This window comes from Pinus tabuliformis, chromosome 1_1 (assembly GCF_031772625.1).
Source record: "Pinus tabuliformis cultivar Carrire ecotype Pingquan chromosome 1_1, CPIR1, whole genome shotgun sequence".
NCBI lineage: Eukaryota > Viridiplantae > Streptophyta > Pinopsida > Pinales > Pinaceae > Pinus > Pinus tabuliformis.
This window is the reverse complement of record NC_142297.1, coordinates 549,884,791-549,897,542: the sequence shown is the minus strand read 5'-3', so window position 1 is coordinate 549,897,542 and position 12,752 is coordinate 549,884,791. Positions and strand designations below refer to the sequence as shown.

At 38.2% G+C, this 12,752-nt stretch overlaps 1 protein-coding gene across 2 annotated transcripts in view; it reads left to right on the top strand.

The window, feature by feature from the left end:
- LOC149214300 (neutral ceramidase 2-like) overlaps positions 1-12,752 on the top strand; it is a 117,732-nt gene that overhangs the window by 56,395 nt on the left and 48,585 nt on the right. For both annotated transcript variants that reach the window (XM_089392268.1, XM_089392267.1), the window contains exons 2-6: positions 8,141-8,349; positions 11,243-11,611; positions 11,767-12,031; positions 12,141-12,417; positions 12,579-12,704. In XM_089392268.1, the coding sequence (XP_089248394.1) occupies positions 11,341-11,611; positions 11,767-12,031; positions 12,141-12,417; positions 12,579-12,704 (939 nt within the window). In that variant the 5' untranslated portion in view covers positions 8,141-8,349; positions 11,243-11,340. The remainder of the gene's footprint in view (positions 1-8,140; positions 8,350-11,242; positions 11,612-11,766; positions 12,032-12,140; positions 12,418-12,578; positions 12,705-12,752) is intronic.

The window sequence follows — 12,752 nt, the reverse complement described above, 5'->3', positions numbered from 1 at the left end:
CCACTGTCAAAGGTTACCAAATTTTTGAAGTTCAAGCTACATGAAGAAAGTTCTGAGAATGTTTTGCAAAGTCAGAATCCAAATTGAAGAAGCTAAAATTCTGAAGAAACAAGTTATCAATTTTTCTTAAAAGAAGTCGAAATTGTCAGCATGTTTGTGAAGGAGCCAAGAGAATTATTTAAGGATGTACCTGTATATTATAGAGATTCGCTGACTCCTCTGAATCAACTGCTAATACCGGCTGTTGCACTCCACAAGCCAACTCCTCTGAATCAACTGCTAATACCGCCTGTTGCAATCCACAAGCCAACTCCTCTGAATCAACTGCTAATACTGCTTGTTTCACTCCACAAGCCGACTCCTCACCTCTTCTTTTGTTTGTGTTGGGTGTTCGTAGAACCCGTCAATTTTTAAATCCTTGATCCCGAAGGTTACCGTAACTGGATAGAACACATTAATTTTAGGTTATGGACCTCCGAATGAGAACGAGAGAGTAGCTAGGTGGGTGAAAATAAGGTAACTTGGTTGTATAAGCAAGAAAACATGCTCAAAGATTCGAATGAAAGCAGTAGGTCTCACTCAAGTTGGAAAGGCAGAAAGGCGGTCAGACAAAACTAAACTTGATGAATCTCACTACCCACCCAGTATGGCAACACATCTCCTTATGTATATCTTTTTGTAACTGAGTATCCATTTCATTGATCATCCCCACCTCATCTTGATTTTTTGGATCGATCGACAGTGACAAAAGCCTGCCTTGCCTTCCTTTCTTAGTAGTATCCTTCCATCCAAGTGCTCTTGCCTGCTTACCGGGTATCTGTTGGTAGGTCTCGCTCATGTGCTCATTGCAGTTGGAGAAGCCCGCTACTATGACGCAGTTGATGTGTTCGTTATAGAGAAGTAGGGTAGTTGGACACGGGTTCGAACAAGCAAGAGGCAGGGCGAGGATTTGAGGAGTGGTCCTGTCTGGTTCAAACTCAGAAACGCAACTCCTCTTAGGGTTCAAAAGCAGAAAGGCTTAGGATTGCAGAGTGGTTGCAGAGAGGCTCGACTCCACCTTGACTCCAAAATGAATCATTTCCAACTCTTTCCCTCCGCCCGAGTGCATGTAGCCCAATATTTTTCCTAGGGTTGCAAAGTGGTTGCAGAGTGGTTCGACTCCACCTCGACTCCAAAATGAATCATTTCCAACTCTTTCCCTTCGCCCCTGCATGTAGCCGAGTGTGAGCCAAGTGCGTGTAGCCCGATATTTCTCCTAGGGTTGTAGAGTGGTTGTAGAGTGGTTCGACTCCACCTCTCCAAAATGAATCATTTCCAACTCTTTCCCTCCGCCCTTGCGATGTAGCCTGATATTTTTCCCTCTGCCTGTGCGTGTAGCCCGATATTTTTCCCTCTGCTTGGCCAAAAGATTGTATAAAAAATACCTTAGGATATATATATTGTTGTATGGGATATTAAAACCCTTTAGGCCCTCATTATAACCCCAATATATTATTTTTTGAATTTTCCATTTTTAATGCCCCAATATGAACGCACGTGATATAATATTACTTTGTCAGTGATGCCCCCGTGGCACCCAATCACTGCGCTGCTCTTATCACTGTGCTGCTCCCGTCACAGAGCAGTACCTCATCATCATGTTGTACCCGTCATCAACAAGCTGTTGCAATACCATGTTGTACCATTGTGCTGCTCCATACTTGTGCTGCACCATACTGCACCATGCTGCACCCATCTTTGTTGTCACCTATATGCTGCACCACTATCATTGTGTTGCACCTCACTGTGCTGCATCATCATGCTGCTCCTCACTGTGCCCATCATGTTGCATCTCATTGCAGCATTCATCATCATTGTGCTGCACTTTGTTACACTTGTGCTGCACACATCATGCTATGCTACACTATGCCCATCATCATGCAACAACATTCAACATCATGCTGCACCTTATTACAATGTTGTCACATCTTATCATATCATGTTGCTGCACTGCATTAGATCATTGTTAGGGGATTCTCTACATTGTTGGACAACCTTCACAATGTGGTCATGGACTGGTTACAACATCAATGACAATACTACCAGCCCTCACACACCAACTACAACATCCCTCCCAAGGCTACAATCACCCTTCTCCAGCACTCCTAAACCCCACGTTGGCTTGTTATACCGCAACAGTCACAATTAGGGCTTATGCCCTCCTTGTTGGCCTTAACATAGACCTGTAGGTGTATAAGGGACTGTGGCTTGCTACAACAAGCTTATCCCTTGCTGCGGTAGCCCTTTCCAAGGGTTCTAACCCCATGAAACTACTCCTCATGCCTTTGGCCCTCAAAAATAGCCCGTGGCATCCAAGACAGCCTCTTGGCCTCCATCAAAGTGACCCAAAAACAAACCATTGCTCCAACAGTTAACCTGACCTCCAACGAGGAACTCAAGCCTCCCAATGCGGGAAAACCGATGCAACTTTAAAGGGGCTTTTATTATTATGCAGTTTTCAGAATACAACCAGGGTGCCAGAAATGGATCACCCTACTGAGAATGCCCTCGGCAGTAGTACCTCTCCTCGGAGACAGATATTCCGGCTGAATAATCACCGGATGAACGATCCCACAACAACAATTGTAGCTCCCACTGCTCTGCATCACTCTGATAGGGATTGCGTCACCCTACCCGGCTCACCAGCACCCAGTTTGTCCCACGAAATCCTTCCAGCGTTGCCTCTTGGCCCTGCATCAGCTCTGCTAGCCTCTGCCTCAGCTTCTGGAGCTTCTGCGTCAGCCCCTAGACCCTCTACGTCTCACATGCTGGCCTCTCCTGGCTCTGTGCAGCTCCTGGCTGCCTCTACGTCAACCTCTTCGGGCTCTGCATTGTGTCTCTGGTACTAACTCTGCCTCTCTGCTATGTATTCACTGCCTCCGCTGTTGATAGCTGATTCTATCTCTCTTAGCAAACCTTGCTCTAGAGAATAGAATGACTGATCACTCTGGTGTGTTTTCCCACTGACCCTCAAGCCTCCTCTTATACTTTTCTTGTTGGTCCATCAACGACTGAGATTAAATCTCTAATCAACAACCAATATTAGATTGGGCTTGATCCATGTCTTTTGGAACCTTCTAATCCAGTTTTATATTAATACCCATTAATATTTTATTTGTCCTAAGTTTAGACTTAGGAACTCCATTAAAAATATTAATTATTTTAATATCTCCCAAACCGGTTAGAATCTGCCCAAACCATTTCTGGGTCTTCGAGATCTCATGTGCTTTAGTCTCTCCACCAATTTTTATGGCTAGAGCACATCCGATGCTACCGCAAATCAACAATTCATTACTGGTTGAGCTGTTTTATTGCAGCTCTATTTTATATTAATTTTTTTGTTTTTTGTTTTTCAGAATTGAAAATGAAGAGACAAGCTTGTGAACAATTTTACAAGACCAAGAGACAATGCCTCATTTCATATGCTTGTAAAGAATACAAACAACCAATAAGGTTTGCTTATAAAATATACATTGTTGAATGGAAAGAGAACTTTTTGAAGTGAAGCAGTTTGCATGAGAAAGTTGATGAGCAGCATCATAAGAGGCACAAAGTTGAAAAGGAGAAGCAGTGAAGATTTGCAGTAGACTTGATAGCAGAATTGTATATCAGGTAACCAATGCTTTTGACTTGATATTGTGATTGAGAGATTGCTGTCCCTTTCTATGTTGTAGCTTGATAAAGAACATGTTGTAGTCTGTTGAGGTAGGAACCTCTTGTTGGTTGTAGCCTGCGGAAAGTTTTTGGGAGTTGGAGCTTCCTTGAGATAGGAGCCTCTTGCAGGTTGGAGTCTACAAATATCTGATGTAATAAAGAGTAGTAGCTTGCCTTCACATCACTTTCAGCCTAAAATTCATGGTTTTCTCCCTTCAGGGTTTCCACTTATATCTGGTGTCTTCATGTGTTGGTTATTGAATGTTGTGTGAATGTTCTTGAATTCTTGATAAGTATATCTGCAAATTTCTCTCTCTGACACTTGCAAAAGGAGTCCAACAATAATAGAACATATATATAAATCATTAGCTGCATAAAAAGAAAATTAAGTTGAGCAAAAAGTAAATTTTTAAATATCAAAATAGTCAATTCAAGCAAGTTATCAATGTTTGCCTCTTCATTTGCTATCTGACATAGTGTTGAAAGAACCAATGGATCTATGCTTTCCATGCCCATTTGTTCACTTTCTTTGATTTATTTGTCAAGCAAAAGTAGATCATGGTGCCCATGGTTCAGAAGATCATTTCTATGGTTGAAACCTATTAAATCCTCTTGCTGTTTAGTGTTTGGCTTCTTTCTCACACCCAAACCACAGCTAAGAATATTTTTATTTCCTTTAAAGAAATTAGAATGGAAACACCATTCACCATCATGCCCCTGCAATAAATCTAACCAGAATTGTAGTAATCAAAACTGGAAAACTGGTACCGCAAAAATTTTGATTTTGTACTTACGTGAACTGCTATCTGATCCGGTGAAGTTGATGATGCTGCTGCTGTTTTGCTCCAATTACCTGGGAGACCACTTCCACCCAGCCAGACTGAGCAGAGACTGGCTGCTCAATCTAGTAAGCTTCTCACAGAAGCTCATTGTCCCCCGTGCCCAGAACCTCAGACGGATTATAGCTCTTCCATTGGTAGACCTCTCTCACTGCTGAATTCCTCCTCCTGGTTTCTAATTCCGTTGTTCCAACCTCCCCTCTTGGTTCAGACCTCTGGTTTTTAACCACGGGCTTGGCGGCGGCCGCCCTCCTACCACAGACACCGCCTTCCCTCCTCCCGACACGCCTTCCATGCATTCTGCGGCCCTTAGATATTTCTCCTCTGCTGTCATATGTACTTTGTTATATATATCCCGTTGGTTTATGCGTCCCCTTTTATATAAGGGTGTTTCTTTTTGATTTTATTTTTATTATAAAGTTTAATTTTATGAAGTTTAATTTATATATTTTATAAGGTTTAAAATTTATATTTATAAAGTTTAATCATATTTATTTTAAAGTTTAACTCATATTTGTTTTAAAGTTTAACTCATATTTGTTTTAAAGTTTATCATATCTGTTTTAATATAAAGTTTAAAACTTTATATTAGTGGATTAGTTTAGATGGGTCGTTACAAGAATTTCATCGAAAAATGTTGTTCTAGTGTGATAGCGTAGCTCATTTTACTTTAGGACAAAGGAGGGTACCAATTTGAATGCTGGCTTGAAGCTCCAAAGTGGCATAGGAAGGTGCTCTTCCACACTATACCTCTAACATTGAGACCTTAGTGAGAGAGGGGAACAACCTGGGGGATAACAACTCCCTTGAAGTGGCGTTGTTATTTGTTCTCCTTTTTATCAATCTCAAGGTGTGGCATTACTCTTTTTTCTAGTCTTAGGCTATTTGGTTTGTTTGGATTATAACATTTTTGTATTACAATAGATGATCCTTGGCTTAGGCTCTTCCAAATGAATCATTGTAGCATTATTTTTTTTAATTTTTTGCCCTGAAATACTGGATTGAAGTGGTTGGAGCGACGAAATTCAAAGTATTTTTAGTTAAAATTTTCAAATGTTGATCTGCTATAATTTCAATGGTACAAAATATAGAAGTTGGGTTTTTCTTTTTAGCCCCCAAACCTTACTTAAATCATACATTCTACTAAAAATATCATATATGGATATTGAGAGGTTGGACTGAAGTAATATTGATGTAATTGTAAATAGGATGAATTGGGGTATTACAGGGCCAAGTTTCACATCTTGAAGTGCTATAGGTCTGCAGTGACAGTCCATACAAGTTCAGTCTCTTGAAATAGAACAACAATAACAGTTTCTAGTAATTCCACCATAGCTTTCACTTGGAAGGTTCAGATTGCTCGTGATCAGTGGGATCCTGAAGTGGACATATCCAAGTACATCTTGTAAAAATTTCATTAACATAAGATCAAAATTGGCAAAGTTGTAAAAGGGGCAAGGTCACCCAGCAGATTAGACCCCAAAATAAGTGCTTTGCAAGCTATCAACTTAAAATTATCATAACTTTTGATTGCAAAATCTGTCTGTGGTGATTAAAAAGGGGTTAGAAAGAGGAATCAAAGGAAAATGTATAGGTATCAATTTTGGTACCATTCAAGGATAATATCTTGAGAAACAACACTATCTTTGTAGGACAACAATAGTGGAAGAATATGGCACGAGTAATTATGGAATTTCTCATCAATTGGAAGAGCTTGTCGATAAAAGGTGCATCTTGGAAGGATGAATTCTTCATACAAAATCACACACAAGGAATCAAGCATTGATGGAAATGCCTATTTGAAGATGTGGGGCATGTTAAGCTCTTAGGTCTTGGGCCATTACATTGTTGTTTTTATAATATTATTGTCATTAGTGGTAAACATAAAAGAGGCATCCTGGAAGGATGAGTTCTTCATACAAAATCACACACAAGGAATCAAGCATTGATGGAAATGCCTATTTGAAGGTGTGGGGCATGTTAAGCTTTTAGGTCTTGGGCTATTACATTGTTGCTTTTATAATATTGTTGTCATTAGTGGTAGGCTCATTATTTGTAATTGTACCATTTGTCTCCTATATATAAACACCAAGGAGATCTAGTTTTAAGGGTCATCAAGAATTATTTGCAATATTAGGTGTAAAGGAGGTTGTTCCCTTGAAGTGGCATTGCTATTCATTCACTTTTTATCACATGGTGTGGCATTACTTATTCTTTCTGTTTATTATGCTATCTGGGTTATATTTATTATGATATTTATGTAGATCTAACCTTTAGTTATACACTGGTTTGATCTAATCTAGTCTCTACAGTCTTGATATTTCATACAGTGTTTTGTTTAAGAAAATTTGTTGTTTTGATAGGCATTTTGTAATGTTCACTTTTTCTCTGTTGGAATTAGTTCTTTGAGTGTAGATCTGATTATCATGATTTAAAAAATTCAACAGACTTGCGCATCATTTTCTCCATACTTGGAGGAAATTGTCCCCAATTTCCATTGCAGAAGAGGAAATTGCTACTCCAATGACTGGATTGGTCATAGTTGCATTTTACTTGAGCTTGAAGAGTTGTTCGTGGTTAACCCTTTATAAATAAGGTAAGGCCTATTCCTTATTTGGTCATGTTTGAAAGGCCTTGAGCCCAGGTAGGTAAGGTCTTGGTTTTCTTTGAGTTAGTGGGGTTGGTGATCAATGCCAGAGTGGTGTGGAAGGTCTTGTACCATTCCTACCTGGTTGGGAATGGGAGATCCAGTCAACTTGTGAAGGAAGTTTTTTTTTATTTCCTTGGCTACGTACCTAGCAGTTTGTCTTATAGGACTCTATCAAAAGGTTTCAAAATTTTGTAATTTTTCCTTAGGGCTATTTGGGTGCTTAGAACTTTACCTCCCTCACTTTTTGACATCGACATCAAAATGGAGGTTTTTCTGTTTGCTCAGGTCAATGTAGCTTTTTCCATGCTAAAGTTTGAATACGAAAGCTCTTGAACTCACTTCCTAATTGAGCTTCCCTGATCTTAAACATAGTCTGAAAATAGTTGCCATAATTGGGGGTGGAATCTATGTCTCAATGCAACAAGCAAAGCTCGCTCCTTCATAGAAAATCACAATTGACTATCTGTTTAACACTATGCATCCTTGATAGCACTGCTCGTGTTGCCAACATCAAATGTAACAATCTAGCTCATACATGCTTGTCTGAAGCTTGGAGGGACCATATTTCGCATAAGGAAACCCATAAATTAGAGTATTATTCTTTTTTTTGTAACTTTTAATCAATAACTCAACTGTGCTATATAACTAACAAATACATGAAATTTATTTGCATTGCTTTGCTACCTCTGTTGTTACTAAATTTCCTTTGTATTTTCTTTTGTATTCCAAGCCTTCCATTTCCTTTTTTATATTCTAATAGATAGAGATGTAAATAAAAAAGAAAGAAAGAAATTACATTAATTCCTGCAAATGATCAAATTAGGTCAATAGACCTCAAAAGTACATCTACTGAGAAGGAAAGACAAAAGAAAGAATCTAAGAATAGTGGCATTCAATTCACCTATCTGCTTTTATACGTATTACATGTGATAATCAAGGTCTTATTTTTTCTGTACAGGTATGGGGGCTTGTATAATGAGGGAAATGTAGCCATAAGTGGTATCCACACACATTCTGGTCCTGGGGGCTACCTTCAGTATGTGGTGTACATTGTTACCTCACTTGGTTTTGTTCCACAATCATTTGATGTTATTGTTGATGGTATTGAGAAGAGCATCATACAGGCTCATCAAAATTTGCGGCCTGGGTATATTTATATTAATAAAGGTAGGGAAAGGAACTTGAAAAGTTGAAAGTATCTATGTTTTTCATATAATATACTGAGGTTAATTCGATAATGCTGTATGGAACTCTAAATGCTTTTCAATAAGTCAAGTCTAATGCTATATGGAACTCTAAATGCTTTTCAATAAGTCAAGTCTAATGCTATACGGAACTCTAAATGCTTTTCAACAAGTCAAGTCTATCTTCCATTGTCTTTAGTTTTATAGTTCACATAATATTGATTGGACATCCATTCTGTTGGGAAGAAAGAAAGAGCTTTAGGGTAAACACAGAAGGCCGATTGTTTAAAGGTACTTACATTGCAAATTTTTGGTACATGTAGTGAAGTGTAAATGAAGGGTAGACTTTTGCTTCATGCAAAATGTTGAGTCCCTTACACCAATTATTATTCCTCTGAATTTATGCTCATTGTTTGAGTGTGACATATCGCCCCAACTGAGCTTAGACCTATTTTATTCCAATCTATCCCCATCTTTACAAATTGGTGTAATACTGGATACCCCAACCTAGTGGCATCACAAAAAGTCTTTTAAGAAGTTCTATTCCTCTTTTCCTTGTGCAATCAATAACTTCTGAAAACAAGGTGGCATCGGGAAAGATAAAATTAAGTCCAAGAGAAAATGGTATTAACTTTCAAGTATCCCTCTGCCATTTAATGATCCATGACATAAATTACCTCAGGAATCTTCTTTATTTGCAGTTTCTCCCTGTCTTCCATTGTTGTAAGAGGGTTCTTGTAGTCAGATGGCTTGTATCATACAGGTTCGTTATTTAGTACATAGATCATCTATTAAAATTTGGGAACAAACCCCATGTAAGGAGATTCTGAATGTAATGAAAGACATTATAGCAATTTCAACACATTTTATATTGAAGCATCATCATTCATATCATTGAGCAAGCTACTTGTCGGAAATTTACAAGATTTATAACCTGACTCTAAAGGTAATGTGAAAAAGTGTGCTTGACACTTGCAAGGCAATCACCAAAAGTGGATTTTCTTTTGTATGGTCCTAAAACCTTCAACTTGGGCTGCATGAGTGTTGGCAGTAGTGGACCCTCTGTCAGCAGTTGTTTTGAGTTCAACTCTTTCATATTTTCATATTAACTGTGCAGTGACTACAACATTGCCTGATTTATGTAAAATGCATCCTTACTCTTTCCCTTTACTTGGATTATCTCCCTTAAAGATTAAGAAATTGAACTTTGTAGCTTGAAAACAACCAAAATAAGAAGACATTTAGAGAAAAGAAAATGAGCCAAAGAAAAGCTCTAGAAAAATCTAAGCCCCATCCTCTAGACTTTAAACAAAACTTAAAAGAAGTATGAACTTTGAAGGCTGTAGTCAAAGAAATAAGAAGAGACCTACAGAATATTGAAACTCTAATATAATTTCAAAAGTTGAAGCTTAAGACTCCTAGTTTATCTTCTCCTTTATCAAAATGTGCTATGTTGTATTTATCATAATATCCTTTATGATTCTCTTCTATATTCTGATGAGTGCACATTCCTAGGCTTAAAATGTTTTCTTTCTTATTTTTATCTTTTATTGTTATGAGTTGTCTGCTTTTTTGGTTTTGTCTTCTATTTTCATTCCATATTTTCATGTTTTAGTGGGTTAGTGAGTTAGAGCTACTTAGTTTGGGTTAAGTTACATGAGGTCATGTATGTTAAAAAAAATAAATTGAGGTGCTTTTCCTTTTGGACTTCGTCTTTTGCCTGGGAAGTTTTGAAGGTTCATTGAGGGTGCATGGGTTCTTGGGTAGGATTCTTTATGAACTCATCACTGTTCAAGTGGATTCAAAGTGACAGCTCCAGATTTCTCAAATTGTGAATCCAAAGGAATCCCAGATTTTCTCCTTTCCATAAGTTATTATTGTCATCTGAAGTTTAAGAACCCTGAATGTTGGATGAATGGACCTGGCAACATTTTTTAGGATGCCATTTTTTTTTAGAAAATTGAGTTTGATTGTTTTTTTTTTGAAAATCGGGTATGTATGTACTGCTGTAAATGACCAAAATTGGCAGAAAATAATTCAGAACTTGCACATATGGTTGGGTACTTGAGTATATGATCTGTTTGTATTGATAATTGGGTAGTTGTACTGGCTCATGGATGGCTAGGATTGGAGCATTTTTCTTTGGCTATCTCCCATACTTCAGTCTATATAAAGTCTAAACTACTGTAAATTACCAAAACTGGCCAAGAATAATTTAGTTGTAACTTTCAGGAAATGATTCAGGGGATTAATAGTATCGTTTGATTTTGGCCATTATTAGATTCTTTCATGTTGCTTAGAATGCTTTCAATTTTCTCAAAGACAGTTACAAAAAATAAATCTTCGTTTCTCTTGTTTTTTCTTTTTGATAGCTTTTGCAAGAAAAAACTAAACTAGGCAACTGTGATAAAAGCAGCATTTTAATATGTAGAGACCCTGATTTTCTTTTTCACAGAATCCATGACCATAGGTTCTTTCTTAAAGGGAACATTAAGAGGTTTTGAGATTCTGACCATTTGTTTAAAAGCACAATCCGGTGATAACTTCACTGGCATTTGTTTATAGAAAGTGCCACATCCAAATGGTTTTATATGGCAATTATTCTTTGCTGTCCTACCTTACAAAGGGTTCTGAGTATATTTCCTTCGCATTCTTCCTCCAGGGTCTCGTTGAGAAGGTAACAGTGGACATAGTGTACTTTTGACATTCTTGTTGTTTGGAATACTCTTCACATATCATTTTATTATTCCTTGTTAGATCCATACCTTTCCAGCATCTCACCTTGGTGTGCTTCTGTTGTATGGCACCTTTTTCATGTTGTTAACAGTTATTTTCCAATGCTATTATTCGATCTAAAATCAAATAATCCCTCTCAGGTGAGCTTCTAGATGCTGGTGTTAGTCGCAGTCCTAGTGCTTACTTGAATAATCCACCAGATGAACGAGCGCGCTACAAGTACAATGTGGATAAAGATATGACATTGTTGAAATTTGTAGACGCTAAGTGGGGCCCTGTAGGGAGTTTTAACTGGTTTGCAACACATGGAACGTCAATGAGCCGTACAAATTCATTGATTAGTGGTGACAATAAAGGAGCTGCAGCACGTTTTATGGAAGACTGGTATATTCAAAGAAGTGACAGTTCACAAACTTCCATTAATGATTATTTCGTTAAAGAAGCTATTTATAATGTCAGCTCACTGGGCCAGTCCTACAGAAGAATCTCAATCATAGATCGAAGTTTGGGTATGTAAGCTGTAATTGTCTATGTTTCTGGCCTAGATCCCTTGCTTTCTTTTTGTCATGTTGACGAAGATAATTTCTAAACACAAGTGATTAAAAGTCTACTGAGGCATAATTCCGTCTAAAGTTCTGAGAGTTACTAAATCTGATTCTTGCAGATGATAGCCTTCATGAAATTGCAGCATCGCTTAAGAGCACAGGTGGGAGACTGAGCGAAAGGTCAATTAGTGTTTCAAGTAGGGTCCGGGGATCAACTGGGAATGGAGACAAACCAGAATTTGTGGCTGCATTTTGTCAATCAAATTGTGGTGATGTCAGTCCCAATGTGTTAGGTGCATTTTGCATAGACACGGGCTTGCCTTGTGACTTCAACCACAGTACTTGTAATGGAAAAAATGAACTCTGCTATGGACGTGGCCCAGGGTAAAAATCTACTTATTCAAGGCCTCAATTTAATGATCTCTGTTTATTTCAGGTTTTTTATTATTTGATCAATAGCTTTGCTTCTCATGTCTCCCACTTTGTATGCAAGATACCCTGATGAATTTTCAAGTACGCGTATTATTGCTGAGAGACAATTCAATAAAGCCACTGAGCTGTTCAACAGTGCAACAGAGCAGTTATCAGGAGCAATAGACTACCGCCATGTGTATCTTAACTTTTCCAAAATTGAGGTCAAGCTTCCTCCTGTTGCACCTGGTAATCCAGAACCTGTAGTTAAAACTTGTCCTGCTGCAATGGGTTTCGCTTTCGCTGCAGGAACCACTGATGGCCCAGGAGCATTTGACTTCCAGCAGGGGGATGATCATGTAGGGATGACCTTTGGAAAGCTTGATATTAGTTTGATTTATTTGTGCTCATTAGGTTTGGTAGATTACAGAACTAATGCATCCTAAAGTCATTTGTATTTCTTGCAAATATGTACTCGAGGATGGATCTTGATTATGTGTTCATTTGCTTATCTATATAGGGAAATCCATTCTGGAAGTTAGTGAGAAATCTACTGAAAACACCAACCGAGGAACAAGTTAATTGTCAGAAGCCAAAGCCAATTTTACTTGATACAGGAGAAATGTCTCTACCATATCCATGGGCGGTAAGCAAGAATTCCCCGACAACATTGATATTTTTCCCTTGCAATTGA